The sequence below is a fragment of the Anneissia japonica genome, unplaced genomic scaffold, assembly GCF_011630105.1.
Source record: "Anneissia japonica isolate Jap-2015-1 unplaced genomic scaffold, ASM1163010v1 scaffold287726_len2788222_cov184, whole genome shotgun sequence".
Classification (NCBI taxonomy): Eukaryota; Metazoa; Echinodermata; class Crinoidea; order Comatulida; family Comatulidae; genus Anneissia; species Anneissia japonica.
In genome coordinates this window covers 2,132,328-2,155,544 of record NW_022705125.1, presented here as the reverse complement: position 1 = coordinate 2,155,544, position 23,217 = coordinate 2,132,328, and the positions used below count along the sequence as shown (strand labels likewise).

Genomic DNA, 23,217 nt, shown 5'->3' with positions numbered 1-23,217 from the left:
AATCATGTCTAATGCTTCTTTTATTTGCATTCAATGTGTACTTGGTAAAAGTGAGAAACTAGTAGCTGTTTCCCGTCGACCATCTCGGATTTTCCATCTGGAAATAAAAAAAAAAAAGTGCCCTCTCCCTTTTTTCAAAATATTTGGACAAGAAACTACTTTTTTTTTACTTGGCCTAACAACATGATACTGATTGAAATATCATGTTTTTGTTTTTTTCCCTTCATTTTTTCAGTACATAGTATTGATACAACTCAAGCCATGTTCTTGCCAGTGGGTGCTTCCATTTCGTTGCTTGTTATGTTCTTTTTCTTCGATTCCATGCAGATGATATTTGCAATTTGTACAGCAGGTAAGTAAATTTCTTATTATAATAATTATATAAATTTACTGGTAGTTGTAGCTGTCTAATTACAGACATTCGGCAACCATTGACATTATATTGACATTCGTAGACTGCATCGTGAAGACAGACCTGTGCACAAACAATGACCATACAGATACAGAAGACTAAAAGCTATTTACAAAATTGTTCAATTTAATATTTATGGATGAAACTCTCTTTGGTAAATTAGCTTCTACCAAGTTAACTGTCATCTATGGTTGACGCGTTGAAGAACAGAATTGGTTTTCTTTCCTCTTGTTCTGCTCGCTTCAGATCCTATCTATACCTCCATATTCATCTGCTGTTCATTGTTGGTCACTGTCTTCACTGTTTATTTCAGTATTTATGGGTGCAGATTGATAACTCGTTCATAACTATTATACAAATAATCATAATATAAGAATTATAATTCAAACCCAGCCAGTGTTGGGTTCTAATTTGGAGTCTGATCACTCAGTTTGTTGTATTCATTACCATGAGCGTTAGGCAGGATAAAGGACAATGTATCCATTATAATTCTTTACATGTATGTGTATTATAAAATTTATGAAATGCTTTTATTTAACAAAATAAAATACAGATATCATTTTGATCAAAATAAATGATCATTGTAACAATATCACCTTGTAATAATAGTAAAATGAAGTAAAATATATATACTGTATTTAAAGTATAAAAGTGCTTATACATGTAGATTATGTTTTAGAATTTAAGTGTTCTTTTTGTGTATCACCAATTTGCTCTGTTTCTTTGTTCCTAAATTTTATTTTACACTAAAAATGTTTATAAACTGAGTTCCTAATTGTATTAATTTTCTTGTATTATTTTTACCAACATTTTTCAACTCTTAATCACTAACATCTAGACTAGGTCTGTTTCTTTGTTGTTACTTGATATACACTTGGATATTTGTGTGCTGAGGTCATAGTTATTGCCAAATGTGGAATTAGATTAAGGTCAAGGGTATAAAGCCAGTGTTCATTAATGCTAGATTCTGGTAGTTACTAGTAGTTTTTGTTGGTAGTATTTGTACTTGAGTTGTCAAATACGTGGAAGTAGTTTTTCGGGTTCTGACGAAATAACAATTGCCAATTCGACATCATTACCACAATTGACAGAACCTGTTGACGTGAAATCACTTGGAGGATACCTTTATATTTTGTCAAACTCAAGTGAAAAACTAATCCGAATATCAAAGAATGGAACTAATCTGGAATATATTGGAAACAGTGTATTTTCAGAACCGGAAACTCTTATTATTCGGAGAGGTATTAAGTTGATGAGTTTTGATCTAAATATAGACTTGCAGTCGTGTTTACAACGGTTTAGTATTAATTACCAAAAATAACATTCTTCGGTTAGGAACTTAACATTTATCTCTGTTTTCTTTCTATTCTCTAGTAAATAATGCAAGAATACCAACAACCTGTAAGGAACTAGAGCACGGCAGACCTAGTGGTAGGCCAGGAGGACAAGGCAGACCTGGTCAACCTGGTAGGCCTGGCAGACCGGGAAGACCTGGTGGACCAGGAGGACCAGGTAGGCCTGGTAGACCAGGACAAGGTGGATCTGGCGGACAAGGAGGGCAAGGTCTGTCTCTTATACACATCTAGATGTGTATAAGAGACAGAGGCAGACCTGTGCACAAACAATGACCAAACATGCAGATACAGAAGACTAAAAGCTATTTACAAAATTGTTTAATTTAATATTTATGGATGAAACTCTCTTTGGTAAATTAGCTTCTATCAAGTTAACTGTCATCTATGGTTGACGCGTTGAAGAACAGAATTGGTTTTCTTTCCTCTTGTTCTGCTTGTTGCATAGTGTAAGAATTTGACAAGGATCATCATTTTAGTCTTCTTATAACATGACTGATCCTGTCTACTTCGTGAATAGCAGGTCCTACAGTAAGGGGCATGATGTTTGTTGTACAGTATTTGATATACTGTAGATTCTCGCTTCAGATCCTATCTATACCTCCATATTCATCTGCTGTTCATTGCTGGTCACTGTCTTCACTGTTTATTTCAGTATTTCTGGGTGCAGATTGATAACTCGTTCATAACTATTATACAAATAATCATAATATAAGAATTATAATTCAAACCCAGCCAGTGTTGGGTTCTAATTTGGAGTCTGATCACTCAGTTTGTTGTATCCATTACCATGAACGTTAGGCAGGATAAAGGACAATGTATCCATTATAATTCTTTACATGTATGTGTATTATAAAATTTATGAAATGCTTTTATTTTTATAAGTTTAACAAAATAAAATACAGATATCATTTTGATCAAAATAAATGATCATTGTAATCATTGTAACAATACCACCTTGTAATAATAGTAAAATGAAGTAAAATATATATACTGTATTTAAAGTATAAAAGTGCTTATACCTGTAAATTATGTTTTAGAACTGAAGTGTTCTTTTTGTGTATCACCAATTTGCTCTGTTTCTTTGTTCCTAAATTTTATTTTACTCTTCTAAAAATGTTTATAAACTGAGTTCCTAATTGTATTAATTTTCTTGTATTATTTTTACCAACATTTTTCAACTCTTAATCACTAACATCTAGACTAGTACCCGATTCACACGTGAAGTTATATTTAACAAAAAGTAACAAATTGTAACCGAGCGATCTCCCGAGTTATTCCTACCGAGATAAAAAGCATTCACACACGTCTCTAAGGTAATGCCAAGGTTGTGTAAAATTTATTCAGTGTTTATTCAATGAACCATTTTTCCCCTACTGCGATATAGATCTAGCCTAGGCCTAGTTGAGAACCCCTGTCACAGATGGATTGTTGAACTCACCATCACAGTAAACATTCGAAGCAATCAATACCCTTAACAACTGCTGTAGGCCTACTACTACTACTACTAAACTAGGCATAGCTTCCAACGTTTCTGTCGACTCTTTTAATACTAGTAATAGTACTAACACCATCCCGACGTTCATTTTATGTATATCTTCTTCTTCTACCATTACTAATTAACATCAATAACAAGGGTAATTCATTCATCATTTAGAAAAACTAGGCCTATCTATTTCTAGTGGATCAGAATCGTATGCAGAAGGAAGGAAATTCAAAGAACCCCGTGAAACAGTAGATTGTTGTTGTGTTGAAATCCCTGCGCATGCGCAGATCCATCCATGTTACATCTCGGAAGCTTTACCAGCCTCAGCGAGGCTTGTAAAGATTACCGAGACGCTCCGAGATTTTACAAGGATATTACACGGAGGTACTTTCACACGTGCCGTAAAATGTTACTTTTGGTTACATTTTGTTACATTTGGTAAGATTTTTGTACGTGTGAATCGGGTATAGGTCTGTTTCTTTGTTGTTACTTGATATACACTTGGATATTTGTGTGCTGAGGTCATAGTTAATGCCAAATGTGGAATTAGATTAAGGTCAAGGATAAGCCAGTGTTCATTAATGCTAGATTCTGGTAGTTACTAGTAGTTTTTGTTGGTAGTATTTGTACTTGAGTTGTGTAGGTATTTAAATCACAGCTGGTTAGTATTAGTATTCAATGAATTGAAATCATCGTAGGTAATCACTATTTATCATCTTTAGTGTGTAGTATCAACACATCAGTGGAGTAATTATATCGAAAATGGCGTCAGGATTAGATATCAGAATTAAATCCTTTGAGGAGTAAATTTACTGTAGGCAAGGGAGTCTTCAGCCACTCCACTTTTGAACAGAGAATATACCGTACTCAGAGAACTGGATTAATGTACAATATACTGTAAAGCCTCGAATTGAATCCCTAGGCTGTTTGTTTTTTGCCAACTTTGGATGGGCTTCTTTTCGAGATGGGCTTTTTTCGGGGCTACATTTGCAAAGTAAAGAGGAAGAGCTTCATTTTTAAAATGAATGCTGTGAATTTGCCCATAAAACAATACAAAAGGCTACTGTAACATCAATCTGTAGCATAGAGTGTATTTAACTGGCATTAAAGCAACTAAATTACTGTGTAAACCAAGCTTGTTTTTAATTTATTTTGTTTTTTGAATTGCATGTACTGTAGGTCTACAGTGTATGTACTGTATTCTGTCGAAAAGAAGCCTAAGCTATCTTGAAAAGAAGCCTAAGCTATCTTGAAAAGAAGCTCTTTTTGAGGCTAATTTTGCAAACTAAAGAGGAGGGCTTCAATTCGAGATGAGCTTTATCTCGAGATTAAGCCCACTGGACTTCAATTTAAGGTTTTATTTTAGTGGGGGTAGGGTAGGAGCTGAAGGTTTTTGTTTTGACAGGCCAAGAGCCCATCAGCCACTAGAAGCCAGGGGACAGAGGTTTAGCCCTCTGGATCCCTGCAGTAAAGCGGACATAACTGGCCTCTAACCACAAATCCTGATGCAACTACTTAGTGTTACAGAAGAATTATTCAAAGGAATTGGCAAAGATTTAGGGCATGAAGAAGAAAAAAAAAACAATGGTAGTACAGTACATGACAAAAAAAGGAGTTAATAAATAATAATACGAAAAAATATACAGTTGACCTTCCCATTTACGAACTTCTCATTTACGAACCTTCTATTTTACGAACGTCCGGCTGATGGCATCATCACTAGATTTATTCATCTTAATTCTTATTTATGCTATTTTTATTTATTTTAAGAAAAATGAATTACAAAGGTAATTAAAAAAATTTGCATTATAGTACAGTGCTAGTTATACAGTCATTCCATAAATTTATACATCATACTACTTTAGGCTTAGAAAAGTCAAACCAATACATGATGTAAAATAATGAAAACTAGGCGAAATTCAGGCAGGCAGTGCATGCTGCTAGGCCTACCTTGTCTGGGCTAAGGGAAAGGCTGGGCAGCCTAAACCAGAGGGGCCTACCCTACTCTGTCTATGGTTAACTGCGGTCTAAATGCACTGTAAATCAAATCAGCTAATCCGAGTATAAATGTATGGTAACATCAACCTTTTATCCTTTTAAGAATAAATCACTGTTCGGATATTCAATACAGTAAGCATCTGTATTAATTATTTGTTTTTCACTGTCAAAAAAAACAAACGATTGGCAATGTGCTCTATTTTTAGAAGATGACATCAGCAATTACCCATCATTCAACGCTACAGGTACCAAAACCACATGTTTGGAAGTCAGGAAGGTCGAAAAAATAGGAACAGTTTTTTTTTTTAATTTATACAAAAATACCTTAACTTAAATAAATAATAAGCCCAGTGCTTTTAATACAAATTATATCAATGTTTCTTGACTAATTTGCTATAAAGTATGGACAGAGGCCTAGCTATAGTTAGCAGAGAGCTGCTGCTAGGCCCAGCTAAACCTTGGCTAAACCACCACACTGTATGTTGAACAGTCAGCCCTTAGTGACATGGAAGATTAGGTCGGTCTATCCATGGAATGATTTCCTTAGCCTACTACTATGAATCGATATTTAATATATTAGTTTGTCTTGCATTAATATTTAATTGATTCTTCAACGATTTCTATAAATGTTTATTGAACACTTAAATGCAAAATTAAGCCTAGATATTGGTAGGCAGGCCTAGTTATAGGCTACAACTTGGCGTTTTTAAATTTGAGGGCGCTATTCTTACGAACTTCTCATTTACGAGTTTTCTCAATTACGAACTGCTTTCAGCCCAAGGTGTACATAAATGGGAAGGTCGACTATATATATTTTAAAATTTCAATAGCACTAGTATTTCTAGTATAACTACTATAGTATACTGTAAGCTACACATTTATCTCTATGACAATGAGGAAAAAGACATGTTAATAGATATGACAACATAACATATGTAACATTTTGACCCCAGGTCATTGCATAAATTATGTAGCAAACATGCATGCACATTAACATAACCTATTTTCATTCTCTTGGGAATCTTTGAAGTTGTGTTGCAAGATGTTGATACATTTTATTCCTGTGTCGAGAAGGAGAAACCTAGAGCCTTGGACTAGGACATGATTTGAATCCAAACTGCGTATTAAATTACTATAGACCATTTTATTGCGTTTATTTTGAAACAACAGCGCCAATGTCTCAAAACTCACTGGGGGACTTCCAGCAGCCTAGCCTGAGCAGCTAGCTAGTTTCAAACAGAGCGGTGCCCGCACACTGGTACTGTAACTACATAGCATGAAGTGCATAGCCCTCTGGAAGTCCCCCAGTGGTAGTTGCCAGGTTATCGGAAACTTTCATTTTAAATTTCACAAAAATAGTCTATACCAACTGACCTTCTCAAGCATTTATTGTATAGTAGAACCTTAGATGAAGGCTAGTGTTGGTTTTTTTTTTTTAATATCATAACAACAATAGGCTCATAACCTATGAATAATAATCACATGTTTCATTTGTAATTTATATTAAACTACTAATAATAATAATAATAGTACAGTGCATTTTTAATGTCATAAAACTTTTCTACTACACCACAGTATGATAGATCGAATCGGCGGCTCGGGTCACTTGACTTATAGTGGGTATTAGGGTTTGTTTACATCTATCGAGATCGCGAGACCACAGTGAATTGAATATGGCTTAGCCTTGTTGTTGATGCAAGCCACATCATAGATGTTGCAAATGTTTGTTGGAATGCGAGTTATAATTTGGTAAATCACTTAGAAGTGTTCCAAAATTAAATTTCCAAACACATATATACAGTTTGGTTTGGTAAGGCTCCACTGGATAGTGGGAATAAAGCCTGGAAGTTTTTCATAGGTACTTTTTAGGCCCAAGTCAAAAATATTATTCATGGCAAATGCTATCGCAGCATGAAAAAAACAAAAAAAAACGAATCTCCCCATTCGTTGCCAGAGTATTATTTTACAGTTATTTTAAATCCAAAATTAAATCATATGATGTTTGTAGTTACTACCAAGGATAATGATCATCATATGACATTATTATTACGTACTGGCATTAGTATGTGCCATACCAACCTGGCCTATTATCACCAGCCTGTTTCACAAGCTTGGTTGAGCAATCAGTACCGCTATTTTCTACTTTATTACCTACAGTACTCGACTACAGAGATATATAGTCGAGGCATAACAACTTCCTCCCTGCTCCGGGACCTAATCGAGGCTTAATACTCACAGTGCAGCCTAGGCCTATACATATGTAGCCTACCGTACATTATCAGCATTCCAGAGCCTAAATAAAATGCACGGAGATTGCAAAAGTAATTATAAGTCACTATTTACAAAAAAACATACAGTAGGCCTACTGCCTAACTTTACTTTGGATCTTTTTCTAAAAAGTATCATAACTCTCAATATACTATGCGCATTGTGGTTTACGATGTTGATGTTTACATTAAGTACCCACTATATGTCACGTGACCAGTAAATAGCTGGTGTCGCCAATTCGGTCTATTAATGAATTGGTTCTGTAGAGGAATTATATGATGAAAATAATGAACAATAAAACACATGTATGAAAATGATTACGTGAGCAAAATCACCTACTGTATACATTTTATAATTATGCTAATAAAAGTCCTTGGAATATGGATAGAATATTCGTCTCCTTTTTACCTTCGCCTAATGATAGACCTTATGATGATTACAAAATATGAAATATTATTTGCCTGTTGTGTTACTGTAGCTTTTCCAATGAAATGAAGTTAATGGGAGAATTTTTATTTGAAACACCCTTGTATGAAATATCCAGGTAAGCAATCTATAGTATATTTTTTCCTGAAATAGATATTAATCTGCGTTTATGGTACTGAGTAATTAACAGTTATATTACACACCCATTCGTTGTACAAACACCCAATTTGTTCTTGAACAAGAGCCGAAGGGGACTCAAAATTTTTTATTTATATTTTTAGATTTTCTTCCGCTTTTGGAAAAAAACGTTCTGCTAAATAGAAAGATATTTTAAAAGTAAAGCTTACTTTTGAAACTAAACAAATTCAACTTTCAAAGTGTCAATCAATTCAATTTAATAACCTTTATTTCCATTACAAACTAATTCAAGGAATGCGTTTTAATTTTATTATTCTTGACTTACTATGAATTATTAAATTATTTTGATTATATAACAACCTTATTACTTTTAGTTGATATAGTTTTTCAATTGATTAAAAATTTAAAAAACAATGGTTAATCAATTCCATATCAGTTTAAAATCAGAAAAGTAGCTGTGTGTTTTTAGGAAATTATCATGTTAGGCTTCAAGTACTGTATTCAAGTGTCTGCTGATCATATTTTTGTTTGGCTTAAAAAAAATATAATTCTATGATGAATTCTATTAACTCTACAATTCTATTAAAACATTATACATCTTTAATATCTGATCAAGTGCAGAGATGCATACAGTAAATACTGCACATCCACGTATCTTAAAGGTCAAAAGTTTTCTGCTTGATTCAGTCTTCAGGTAGACGTGTGAAAACCTAAGTCCCTAGTGTCAGTTGCTAGGCCTGATGGCAGCTAGGGCACTACAGAATTCAATTCACTGCTCAAGCCAACCACTGTAGTGTTTGCTCTTGGAGAAGGAAATGCTAATAAATGTAAATGTATCTGAGAATATATTATTCTGTATTAACGGTCATCACAGTCCAGACTAGCAAATTTTATGTAACAAAAACTTGTGACATGCCTAAATATGGTCATGATGACATCTTGACCATTGAACAAGGGTAGCCATTGATAATAATTAAATTAGTTAAAGTAGGCCCTATAAAAAATATTATTAGTTTTTCACCATATCTAGGCTGGAAAAGTGATGATCGAGGGAGGATTTTTTTTTAATTTTAAATTTTGCTAAAGCCAAATATCGCCCTTGGGTTGTTTGCTGGTGCATTGATATTTGTCAAAGTAGAACATGATTGAGATAATACAAACAATCTATAACTATTTGAAAACAACAATTTTCTTCAAAAATATATTTTTTTTCATTACTATACAAGACATGTGCATGATGGTGATAAACTAACATTTTTTTTTTATTGGGACTTACTTGAAGAGTTGTTTGTTCAACTTTTTAGCAGAGATGATTATTCCTTTAAATATTATTTTTGTAAGTAGCTTAAGAGATTCAAGTCTAATTTAACTTATTTATTGTTACCAAAATTTTCATTCCTAATATTGATATAGTATAGAATAGATTTTTTCCCATAATCATTGTGAAGGACATTGTTGTTGCTGTTGCCAGATCTTCTGGCAGCCCATCTTCAGGGCCTGGTTGCCAGCCCTCAGAAACCTTTGACATTTTGCAGATCGATATGACATAAGGGCAGGCTCTAGAAAGGACCTGCTCTGGTCCAGTCTAAGCATGATGACAATGTTGGTTACAAGTCACTTGTATACCTTGTTGTGGTGGTAGAGTTGGCATTACCCAGGGCCGCAATGTGGACGCTTCTACCATGACCCCAATAAACCAGATGATAAACATTTAAATTACCATTAAAAAACCAAAATGTTAATTGTTCTGTGTTTTGATTATGATTTTGTGTTTTAAACTTCATATAATTTGTTCATTGAAAAGGTAACTGAGGTGTTATACAGTACCACTTCATTTTTTTTTTAAACCAATATTTTGCATAGCAGCAGGATTAGCTTAATAGCCCTAAACAACCTTGCTTTTATGTGTGTTAACACTGACCCTGGAATTGTAAGAGCTTTTTGATATTTTAAATAAAAGCTACTGTATATAAATCTAGACATCACCACAAGTATTTTTAAATAACAATTGTTATTTAGATACTTTATTTGAATGCTAGTTTTAAATATTCTATATTTTAAACCTACAGACTGTTATAATTGTTTTTAATATTCTGTTTAATGTTATTATATTGATATGAAACCACTACAGTACAATACTACAGTATTTGGTTTTATATTAAACTCTAATAATTTTTTTGTATTAATTATTAGTATTGGGAATTTACATTTGCCTATTTGTATTGGGACTTTACGTTTGCCTAATTATTTAATCTGACATGTTATTGTACTAATTACGTTCATGAATACCAAGAATTTTGTGTGATTTGAATGCAAATTGTACCCAAGACTATACTTGCAGGTTATTTGTGACTTTGCAAACTTACAGATTATTGAGATTCTACAAATTTCGGAATAAAGTGATGAGCTGAAAAAAAAGTGATAGGTTGAAATGAAGCCAGGATTATTAGAGCAGTAAAGACCATTTTATCGGATTTATTTTGAAACAGCGCCGCCAACGTCTCGCAACTCACTGGGGAACTTCCAGCGGCCTAGCCTGAGCAGCTGGAGTTACAAATAGAGCACTGAGCCGCGGATAGCGCCGCTAGACCTTTGCTATTGCAGCAGTAGACAACAGATACTATCTTGCTAATTACTAATTATTAATTACATTGAAGTAGCTTTTTAAGACTTAGAAGTGTTTTTAATATAAACATTTCATGTTTTTCCCATTTTAAAATATTTGTGCTCATTAGTAATTTAGTTTTATCGTTGATTTAATCCATAATGGTAACTATGTAGAGCGAAATGCTAGGCCTCTGAAAATCACCCAGTGGTTGTTGCCAGGTTATCGGAAATTTGCATTTCAAATTTCATGAAAATGGTCTATAGTATGTTTACGTAGGTACATCCTGCAAAGGACCAATGGTCTGTAAGCACAGGGTAACAGGGGCTCTATAGACCAATACACCGGGTTAACACCTACTTGTCTCGAAATTGTGTACACTGGGCCTACGGTTAATAGTCCTTATCTGAGAAGACTTGTTCCACGACCAGAACCACATGCAAGCGTGCTGTTTCGAACCAAGGTCGATATTATGGCTGTAGATTGCAGTGCCGCTGCCTTACCCACTCGGCCATTCGACTCTACTGAACTCAGTTAAGCACGAGCCAGAGAATAATATTCATTCTGTCATCATTGTATTAATTTGTATATTTTGTTTTATTTTACCTCTCTTTCAGTGCTTGCTACTGTTGCGTTTGCATTTCTACTTTTACCTATGTGCCAATATTTACTAAGACCCTGTACTCAAGGTACAAAGTAAGTAGCCTAACATTTAGTTTATTGTGTGTAGTTAAGGTGAGCGGAACCGAAAGTGGCTTAGTGGGAATCCCAGTGCTTACATTGGTTTACAATAATATTGTGCACATCTTTAACAACTTTTTGTGCTCATTCAGTCATTCAGTCAATGGAATTTATGTGATTTTTATGGCAGTTAGGCTATGTTCACACACACGGCGTAAGACTGGCGTAGCTTACGCCAGGCCAACTCAACGCAAACGCAACGCAACGACAACGGGTAAAACGCGTTGGGATTTTTGCAATAAAACTGGCCGGTACTGTAGTGAGTGGCTTTAACAACGCCACTGCCTAGTTCACACACAAAGGCGTACGCTACGCCATGCTTAAGCCAGCCTTACGCCGTGTGTGTGAACATAGCCTTATTCTTCTAGGAAATCACAGGTAGTTTAGTAGTTAAGATGCTCAGCTTATCTCAAGGTCCTAGGTTCATGCAATCATATCAGAAATTTAAAAGAAATTTTTCTTGCACTAAAACTGTGTGGAAATAGAGAAGGAGCAAAAGTCCCAACTGACTAGCTTTCCTAGATGCATTTACACAGCATTGATAGGAAATGTGGCATACAGATTTCATTAATTCCTTCCAATTTTTGATTTAATTATGTTAATTTTCAGTGGGATGAATCTGTATTGACTGTATGTTTGCCTTAAAAATGTATGGAATAGAAACATTTTTTAAAAAGAAATATCCCTGTGTTTAACAAGGATATTTATTTTTACAAAATGTTTCTATTCCATACATTTTGTAAAAAGAAATATCCTTGTGTTTAACAAAGGAGTATCAGGGTAAAATAGTTTAAATGTATTTAATGAAAACATGATATTTCACATAATTGTTGCTAAACTACATCCATATTAATATGTATATGAAGTGCTAAAAAATATTCCACAATCTCAAAAAGTTATGTTCCCCGTGGGCCCAGTGCCAATAGTTTATTTGCAAGAGTGGTAACTATTTGGGTCCCAGGCTGCCCGTGGATATATCCCAATATTTTTTGGAAATAGAAAATGATTCTATATTGAGCAACACTGAAATTGTGTCACGTTTTGTTTGGATAAGATCGCCTCTCTTTATTCTGCGACTGTCGCATACAGCTTTCTCACTGTCGCATATAGCTGTTGCTTGCACTACCTCTCTCTGCATAAACATGCCTTTAACCCAGTAGATCTGATGCATTTATAAATATTAGGCCTACAGTTACTTAATTACTTCCTTTCCTATTTTGTAATTATAAACCACTACCTTTATTTTTTTACTTAATTTTTTTGTTTGTACACTCTGCTCATGGTATACTGTCTGTACCTTGGATAATTTATTTTAAAAGCGGCACATTAAAAATGTTTTTATAATATTTTTATTAGGATATCGTTTGGTTGCTGCGGTCGGTTTACGTCAGCTGAGTTGATGTCTTTTTGTTTGTCTCTACTGCTTGTCATGCTCTGGGTGATGACGGGACATTGGCTGTTGATGGATGGTAAGTTGTTTCATTTAATTTTAAGTCAGACCTTGGAATTTAACGATGGTGATGTAACGTAAGCCTATTTATCTGAATCCAATAGATCTGTCGGGGATGCAATTTTTAATTATCAAGTCGATTAATAATTGATCAGACTTGGAGAAAGAATAGACAAAGTATTAATTGCATATGCATTTTTGTGTACTTTTTTATCATTATGTACTATTAATATTTATTTAATGTATATTAGATTTTTTTTAAAAATATTTTTATAGCATATTTTTTCGTATTAACCTTGTCTGTTGGAATCTTAAAATGCATGCTTTTTTTATTATAATTTTTTTTCCATTCTGCCCCATTAAACATCAAGTAAAATTAAGTTAGATTCCCAAACATACTCAGTTAGGCCTGTAATTAAAAGTAAGAAATTTAATTTCTTGCATGCCTTATTGTAACAGTACAGTGGTGGGATAGTCTTACCCTACAGAACAATAGATCCTATATTATTATAACAAACACGAAAAACATTCTTTCTAGCATGGGAAAATGTAGTTTATTTCCAGACTGTTTATTTTTTTTTTATGCTGTAGAGTCGGGTTCACTATGATCGTGCAAACCCGGTCGACCAACTGGGAATGACAAAATATGATAATAATGTGGAAAGTGTTACCAAAATTCAAAAGATCATACTGTAATATATTAGAAAAGTGTACCAAATTTCATGGAGTTTTGATAACTAACAGAGTTAGGACGATATTTATAGTCATGAGTATGTAAAATTTGTGTGTCGCCAGATAAAAAATACTGTTTTAGCAATCTGCCATTCAATAAATGCTGTGCACCACAGGGCTTATATAGTTACTGATTTGTAAGCTGGTTGGAAGGTTGTCAATTTGTACTATAAGTTTTTTTAAGTTGAGGTGGGTTTAGTATTGTTATGGTACAGTTTATCCGTGTCGCCAAATGTACGTAATTTACGTAACATAATCATAATTGCCAGGAAAAACATATATTATTGCAGGAAAACTTTAAGGTAATAACTAATATTTGCTTAGTATAAGATGTTATGAATACTGTATTGTTAATTCGGAAAAGTAGAAAAGTCATCTATGCAAAATAGGGTCTTAAACTTGAAATTTTGATTGTCGCTTTTAAGCAGTGACACATACGTTACCTGATTTCTTCATATTCCAGTTCAAGGATTTGAACCAAACTAAACACGAGAAGTAGTTAAGTAATAAGCATGGATACAGCGTCATTAAATCATCATTGGTGTTAAGTAATCATGTTTAATTAGTAATTGTAATTAAAAAGGTATTTTATGTTATAGTAACCTACGTTATGTTTTGGAATATTAATCCATATTAATGAAATAGAGGGCATAAAACTATTATAAATGACTTTGAGCAATTGACACCCAGAACCTTGTTTTTACCAACTTTGTGTTTTCCTCGAATGTTGGTCACTACGCTTTATTATTAGACTGTGTCTCAACTATATTTTGTTAACAAAATAGTTGATATTTATAATGAAATTTTAAATAGAAAATTTCAGGCAATAGCTTAGGCCTAGTTGAAAGGAATACTACAGTACATTGTGAAAAGTAACGTATGTTAAACACACGGTAAAGTATGTTATTGTTTAAATAGCATGTAATAAACATCATTTAATAAAAACATGGGCAGTGGCTGATATTATTACTTTCTTTTACATCCTAACATACAGTGACTCTCTATAGAAATGCTATCTTCATGGAAATTATTCCTATTGCTTATATTTCTGATTTATTTTGATGGTAACGTATATTACAGTAAAATATTATGTGTACATTATAATCGCGAGTAAATTCATAAAAGCAAACGTTACACATTAAATAAATCTACCTAATCAACACTCTTTAACATCAAATAGATATGATGACAACAAATATGTTTGCAAATCATCTTTGTAATGTTCTATTAGATGATTAGTCCTGGTAACCTACCTGTAGGTTACAAAACTTTATCAAATTGAAAGAACGAGCAAAACTAGGGGCTTAACTACATATCATTAAAAAAAAGAACATATTATCAACTACTTCAATGATTTTTTTCTCAAAAACCATACCTAAAATAAATATAAAAACAAATCAAATGTTCTTGTTGATTACAGATAAAAAAAAATGTGCTCATTTTGAATGCGAGGTTATCATTTATTTTTAATAACATGTACTGTATATACACAATTGAGAAGAGAAATTATAATTTTACTTTATTTTACAACGATAGACTCATGATCAGTGTTACGTAATTATATGTTACTAACATTTACATACAAAATGCGATTTCATTGGAAGAGTATGTTTAACAAACTTATGTCATTTGTTACCAGAGCATCTCCGTAGATTTTTAATTTGGAAAATATATGTTGTTAGTTTACATTTAGTGAGCGAAAATGAAAAGTATCAACTGGATTAAAATGTAATTGTTATATTATTACAGCATCAATTATTCAAAACAATATAAATGTTTAAATATTTTGGTGTGGCACTTTTCCCCCACTTGTTTTTTTTGTCATCCTATGTATAATGATATTTATAGGTACATATTACACTCAGTTATAGATAATCGTCTTCAACATTGGTTCAGTAACTTACGTTAAATTTTATATCAAATGTATTGATAATGTTAAAGGGTATGCTGTGAAAAAACTATTTGAAGTTAAAAGTTACGATTTTAGGGAATTGTTCTTGACATATTAAAGTTTCGTTCTAAAGAAAACCCTAGTTTGTTAATTGAACTTCATTTTTAATTGCACGTTTATAGTGAGCCTGACCCTGCACAGTTGGTTTCACTGTGTACCTCACTTTGTTCAAACATCACCATGTGTGACCAGTCTATATTTGCATATTAACGATTTATTTTTATATCCACATGAGTATTTTTGGTTGGGTAAGTTAATCTGGACTAGGTAACATAAGCTAGGTTAGGCCTGTAATATTATATTAATACCAGCATAAAGAATCTGCCTGTATTCTTGAAGAAAATTATCAATTCGCAAAAGATTTGTGCCGCTGAAATTTCTGATTTTACAGTATTCAATTGATGATGTCATAAAAAATTTCATAAAAATTGTCTAATTTTGTTTTGTTTTTAAAAAAAAAATATTATAGCATATTTTTTGTATTAACCTTGTCTGTTGTAATCTTAAAATGCATGCTTTTTTATTATGATAATTTCTTTCCATTCTGCCCCATCAGTTAACAAGTATAATTAAGTTAGATTGCCTAACATAATCAGTTAGGCCTGTAATTATTCAATTACGAAATTTAATTTCTTGCATGTCTTATTTTAACAGTACAGTGGTGAGATAGTCTTAACCTACAAAAGAATAAGTCCTCTATTATTATAACAAACACGAAAAACATTCTTTCTAGCATGGGAAAATGTAGTTTATTTCCAGGTTGTTTATGTTTTTTTATGCTGTACACTTGGTTTCACTGTGTACCTCACTTTGTTTATTTCTGTGTATTCTAGAATTGTCCAAACGTCCCCATTTGTAAGCTAGATTAGGCCTGTAGAATCGTATGAATACTTAGCATAAAGAATCTGTCTGTGTTCTCTCTGTTTATTTCTATGTAGTATGAAAGAGATACCCTTATAAAGAATTGGCTACTACCAGCGCACATGCGTACACTAGCACACACAGCATAGGCCTACTGTAGGTTTAGATCGTAATGCTTATCTAAATCTATTATTTGTCTTCATTTTACAGTATTGTCATATTTAATCGTTGTTTATTATCTAAAAACCGTAAAATTCAACATATTGTAGGCCTAATCCTACTGTCTGTTTAAACGCAATCATGATCACATCGTGACTTCACTACTGACAAGTACTGTACATGTGTGGAAAATCCCTGATAGATCATTCTGGGCATGTGCATGGACATGCATGGGCAGTTTTGGAGCAGCCTGTGATGATACAATCGTAGCTTTTACGGAAGTGATATTTCCCATGCCAAAGATAACGATAAAACGAACGCTAAAACGAAATTTATTCGGTGATTTTCTAATGTAAAACATATGTATTATACTACACTATTAAATTACCGGTAATACAAATACGACCATTGTTTCACCAGCAATATATTGATTTAATAGAGAAATTAACAAAATCACAATCTGTAGATGAAGATGTAATTTCGAGCGTTTGGAAAAATTGTAGTTTATACTATAATATAGGCCTAGGTAGTAAAAAATTGCCGAGGCTGCCGACCTCGGAGAATTTAAGTTTGGCAAATTTTTGCCGACCTAATTTTTTCCTAATTTCGTGGGCTGTGTGGATATAGTTCACCCTCCAATTCGAAACTGCCATTGGACCTAATATACTTTATGGTTGTCTCAGCGTTTGGTCTCCAATTACTGTAGAGGTTTAGTTTTGTGTTAAAAGATTGAAGACTGTTAGTAGATATTTTAAATGAAGTGGTCTTAAATTAGAGGGATCTAGGAATAAGAGAGGTCTCAAATTGGAGGATACATTGTACAGTATAAAGAATCTGTCTGCATCCTTGAAGAAACTTTTATTTTGCAATTCGCGTTAAAATGGTGGTTTTAATATGTTTCGCATTTAAAGTGTTGATAAAATTTCAGAATTTGCATTTCGCAAACTGAAAGCTTCTGTTGTTTGAGAATGAAGATCGATAATTTGTTATTAGTAATAGTATATTTGTTTATTACTAAAAGCTATGCTAAATAAAAGTCAGCATTATAATACTATATCTAAGTAAAAAAAAATATCCTTTGTATGAAACAGAGAGATTAAAATAACTTTAAAAAAATATCACCATTCTATTTGCCAGTACTTTGAGGTCATTTAATGAAGACATGCTAGCACATTAATAATCACATGTATGTGAATAATAATTACATTCTGTTCCGTGTTGAAACATAAATTAAACATCCCCTAATTTATAAATGGAATGATCCTTATCCTTTCAGTCTAAATTGCCTGCAGCCCTGTCTGCTACCTCCCCTAATGCAATCCATCACATTATGAATAAATGTAAATTAAAACCTCATAAGTTAATATTTACTGTATTATTATCCAAGACATTCTTCATTTATTGAATTTGTTTTTGTTTTTATTCATGTACAGTATGTATATTTGTAATTTGTAGGTTTGCTAATTTCCTAAATCTAAATATTAATCCAATCGAGACAATCAAAACAAACTTCTGATAGTTAGGCCAAGTAAAAGAAAAAAGTAGTTTCTTATCCTAATATTTTGGAAAAAGGAGAATGAGGGCATTTTTTTATTTTTTTTATTCTGAGATGGTGAATACAAGAGAGTCGATAGCTACTGCTTTCTAACTTTTACCAAATAGACATATTGAAAGCAAATAAAGGAAGCACTCATACCATATGTATCCCCAACCACAAACGTTCCAATGAGGAAGTTTACAGATTTTCGTATATTTCGTGAAATAAAGGAAATAAAAAAAAAAAGAAGAAAATGGTGATGCAGAGAGAAAATGGATGGGCGAGAGGTCTAGTAATTTTTTTCATTTGGCCTTGTAAAATGTAAATGATACATGCACATACATGCTGTATGCCCCAGAGAGACACAGAAACATAATGGTATATTAATTAGCTAATACATCAAAATGTCATTTGAAAAATTATAGCATTTGAGCCAGATTCCAAAGTTGCTCTTCAGATTTTGTTAGATCTCTTAGAATCAGAGAGAACTTTAGAGATTTATAAATAATATTTCCAGGATTGATGATACATTCGTGGAAAGTGATTATAAAAGAAACTGGAAAAAAAATACATTTGATAATACTGTATAGATATGTAGTGCAAATTTTAAAATATAAATAATCAGAGATGAAATAAATAAATAAATAATGATTTTTTTTATATTGTTAGTATATTAATAATGGAAATTTTATCATTTTCTTTGCTAGCGTGTGTAGCGCATCAAAAAAGGTTCTTTGACTTCGCAACGCTTCATATGTTGAATCTAAATGTCAGGGGTTTATTTAAGAGCCGGCGGCCAGCGCATTCGATCGGCTACTACGATGTTTTCGCCGGCTACTTCAATCAATGCTGTACAAAAATTAATACAAAAACCACCAATATAAATAGCGCAACAGGCCTGTAAAGAACCTTATGTGTGTGTAAACTTGTCTCTTTCTTATCTGTGCCTGGGATAGCTAGCTAAGTCCTGGTATTAGCAACTGAGGTGGCTGCAGGCTTAGGCGCCTAAGCCTGCCTAGGCCTAGATACTGTTACTAGCCTACACAGTGGCTGTAGGCTTATCTAACCTAGGCCTAAACTCACGATACGATATTTTCAGCTATTGTATGATATTCCTCTCATGAATTAAATTTAGGCTTTTTGAGATTCGCGAAAGTTTAATGTCGCGAAAACGGCCGAAATTATCAATTCGCGAAAGTTTCTGGTTTACAGTATCTATTTAGGCTAGGCCTATGTATGAAGAATATGTAATAATATCAACTTTTTTACAGCTCAGTAGTTGATTCTGAAAACTTAAAAAAAAATGATGTAGAGAAATTCCATCAAATGGGCTCTAAAACCTTGGAGGCAATGGCGCTTCCCCCTTGACCCCCGACCAGGGCTCTGCCCCTGGACCCCGATGGGGGGGGGGGGGCATAGGCAGTCCCCCCCCCTATACCCCGACCTATTTTAATTTACTCTCCTGTTACTTTCAAATTTCTCCTGCTACTCAAATTCATAAATAAACCCCTGAATGTGAAGGATTATGTGTGCATAAATGCTGTTTAAATTCTTTAAATGTTTCCGAGATGGTTGCTTCCTTTTTCATTAATTGTTTTTGGAGAGATTATGTCAATTACGTGTTCAGGAAAAATATATACCTACTGTATCTTTGATAAAAAAACTGAGTTTTTATATATGTTGTTCTGAAAAGTACTTGTAGTTGAGAAAGTCTCGACGTTTCGATTGAGGTGCTTCAACAGTCTTCCTAAATCTAAATACTAATCCAATCCAGACAATCAAAACAAACTTGTAGGTACTGTACTAACTTCCATGGAGTACTGGAAGGAGTTTTTATAGCAGTCCTTATTAAATAGCACTTGGTGTATTAAGTGCTTTGGTGTTATTGTGACGTGTGGTCAGGATTCGATTTAACTTTCTTTGGTGACTAGCGCACTAGGCAGTTGTTTATTTCACTAGCCCATTGGCTATTTTACTTGCCCAATTATTGGCTACATTTTATATCAGTAACATTATGTTCTTGGCCAAGAAAACTAGTTTATAACTGATCACTGGCCCACCGGGCTTGTAATAAGGCAGGTTTACTAGCCCAGAAGAGTTTTTAATAGACATTGTATGACGGACTAGTAGTAAATCGAGCCCTGGTGGTGAGGCCACTGATGTAACAAATCTTTGTGCTAGTATGGCGACTTGGCTTTGGATAGTTTTGTGTAGCATTGTACGAATGTAAATTTCTGCACACAACACACATTTTGCTTTAGAAACAACATGTTTTATTGAATTCTTATGTAGGTCTTTTGTCCAAAGCCAATTATGGGTGCGTTGCTTGTTGCCTTAAGCAGAACAGTTTAATTTTTTTTAAAGTGTGTGAATGATTAGAAGGAACTTGGTGTGTTTTGAATTCCTGCATGACTCGGAATACCATTGTGAAGAGGAGGTTTTTTATTATGTATCATAATGCAATTTATGTCAAATGTCCGGGTTGATATTCACCTATAAAATTAATGAAATTTATTTTTAGTTCCTTTGTGACCATAGGTCACAGAAGAACTATTGGGATGATACAGATGTGATATGTGTGTGTGTATGTATGATAACAACCTGTCTGTATGTCTGTAAACAAATAGGCTCATAAACGGTGCCTCGCGGCGGGTATTCATTGTATACATCTCGGTATCTTTTATTCATAAATTCAAACAACACAACTACAATATCAAATACTTAGCAGCCAGAGGCTGAATTGGGGATTCAATTTACAAAATAGAATACCTGAATTAAATTTACAATAAGTCATTATCAATCAATTAAAATAGTCTGTATTGTTATTATTTTAATTAGTTACAATTATTATTTAAAAATTTTGATATGATAATATGCACAAACATTAAAGTATCCAATTTAAAAAAAAAAAAAAAAAAAAGGAAGACATAGCAAATATTCAAATACAAACAATTTATTTGATTAAGAAATTTGGTGAGAAAAGGTATAGGGCTATTTCTAAACCTTTCTGGTCTAGGAATAACAGTTTTGAATTTTCTGGGATTACGGAGACGCATTGATGAGGTATTATTGGAGGTTTGGAACCAATGATGAAACCTGTGATTAATAACTGATTTCTGGGCAAACAGCCATGTGCCAGAATAATGCGCGGTTTTCAACCCTCTCAAGGCGACGGATCTGTGCTCCAGATAATCCACAGTTCCAAACTGGTGTGGCATATTCGAGGGTTCGGCGAATATAACCAACGTAGATGGTTAAAAAGTTCATCGGAAGTGAAACCTACCTCTCTCTTAATTAAAAGTTCATCGAAAGTGAAACCTACCTAAGCATGAACATTTTTTTGTATGTGAGATTTGGTTATTTTTACTTCAACAAGTGTTGATTGCCTGTAGGTAAAATTGTGCCTCACCATCTTTCGTGTTGTAATCCTAACAGATATTGACCTTCATTTATTTTTGCCTGCACGACATCCTCTAGGTTTGGTACGAGCGATATCTAATTCATTAGCAATTAAGAAAAACTCTTTACATGGTTTCGGATAACAAATCCTTTTATTCACAAATGGTACCTGTCTCGAAAAGCACATTACAGTAGAACCCCTCATTTACGATCCCCGATTTTACGAATTCCCGATTTTATGAACGTAATATAAAGGTGATGACGTCATAAAAATTGAAGCGAAAGATTAAAAAAAAAAAACCCGCTCGAATTGTACCTGTTATTACCATATGCATACAACACAACACACCATACTATACAGTACTATGTAATTCTCAAGTGAAGGAGGCCCTCTAACGGGCCTCTTCAAAGTCAGTGTTTTTTATGGCTTCACACATGTGCATGCGACAAATTTTACTTCTCTTTCAAACATCGTTTTCAGCTTTCAAATTCAACATAGTGCTTGATTGTTTTATTGAATGATCAATATATATAATAAACAAGTATCTATGGAAGTTGTGTTGGAATAAAATCCACGATCTAGGTATTTAAGAAGGTAAAAATGTCCGATAAAAACAAATTTGTGCAGGGCCTAGAGTGGGATCAGAATGCTTAGAAGCTGCCAACTGTAGGCCTAGGCCCCCTCAGACTTAGCTGCGTAAGCCTGTACGCCTAGCCTAGGCCTAGTTTATGCCAGTGTAAGTAGTATCAGTGCAAATATATAGGAATTTGGGTCAACCCCGATTTTACGAATACCCGAATTTACGAACGGCTCTGGGTCCATGTCGTACGTAAATGAGGGGTTCTACTGTATTTCACTGTTCACTGCGGCATGGGAGCACCGTCGAATTAAGAGGTAGTGACGCTAAAAATATTCTCCAAGGCATACGAATTCTGTATGCAAATGAGTTGTTGGCGGAGCTCAGCCTCTCGGTGTGCGAAAGAATTCGTTTTCCAATAGGCAAATCGGGGATAGCTAACAGACTTCAAATAAATAGATAAAACAAATCGTTGGAAAGTACCAAAATTCAAAATACAACAATAAACACCGTCGTAACAGCGACTAATTAGACTTAAGCAATAAATATGTAACAAACACACAATAAAAAAGTGAAATTGAGAAACAAGGTTTTTCCCTTTCTTAACAAAGCACCTGTTCTTCATTATTAATAAGAGGTACTGGATTGTTGGAGAAATGTTTGTTTTTTCGGTTAGATAGAAAATGTAAGCTGTACGCGATAAAACATGTACCCTACCACCAGTTTTGAGTCGTTTTTTAGTCCAAATTTGTATTTGCGCATGCGTCGGGAAAAAGTATGCTGACATTTTGTTTTCATTGCGATAAATGTCAGTAGTAGCAAAGAACTTAAATAGCTATTTATTATCTTTGGTAGTAGGCATTACATAGAACAATAGGCCTATACCTCCATGTTCAAACTAATTACAAGTTTTTCAAATCACTTTGTTTTCTCAATCGTAGGTGCTAATCAAATATGAGTATGAATTAAATGTAATAGCCTACGAAATTAACGCTAGCCAGCTTCTTATAGCTAGGCCTAGGCAGGCTGCAAAGGTCCCATCATCCGAGAGAACGCAATGGGTCTTTCCTAGTTAGGCTGACTTATATGGTTAATTTGTCAATAATAATAATAATATATATATA

At 33.6% G+C, this 23,217-nt stretch overlaps 1 protein-coding gene across 1 annotated transcript in view; it reads left to right on the top strand.

The window, feature by feature from the left end:
• Nucleotides 1-23,217, top strand: part of LOC117105301 (signal peptide peptidase-like 3) — a 41,609-nt gene that overhangs the window by 9,906 nt on the left and 8,486 nt on the right. Inside the window, exons 4-6 of the mRNA XM_033246419.1 lie at nt 236-352; nt 11,303-11,381; nt 12,783-12,895. Of these exons, the coding sequence (XP_033102310.1) occupies nt 236-352; nt 11,303-11,381; nt 12,783-12,895 (309 nt within the window). The remainder of the gene's footprint in view (nt 1-235; nt 353-11,302; nt 11,382-12,782; nt 12,896-23,217) is intronic.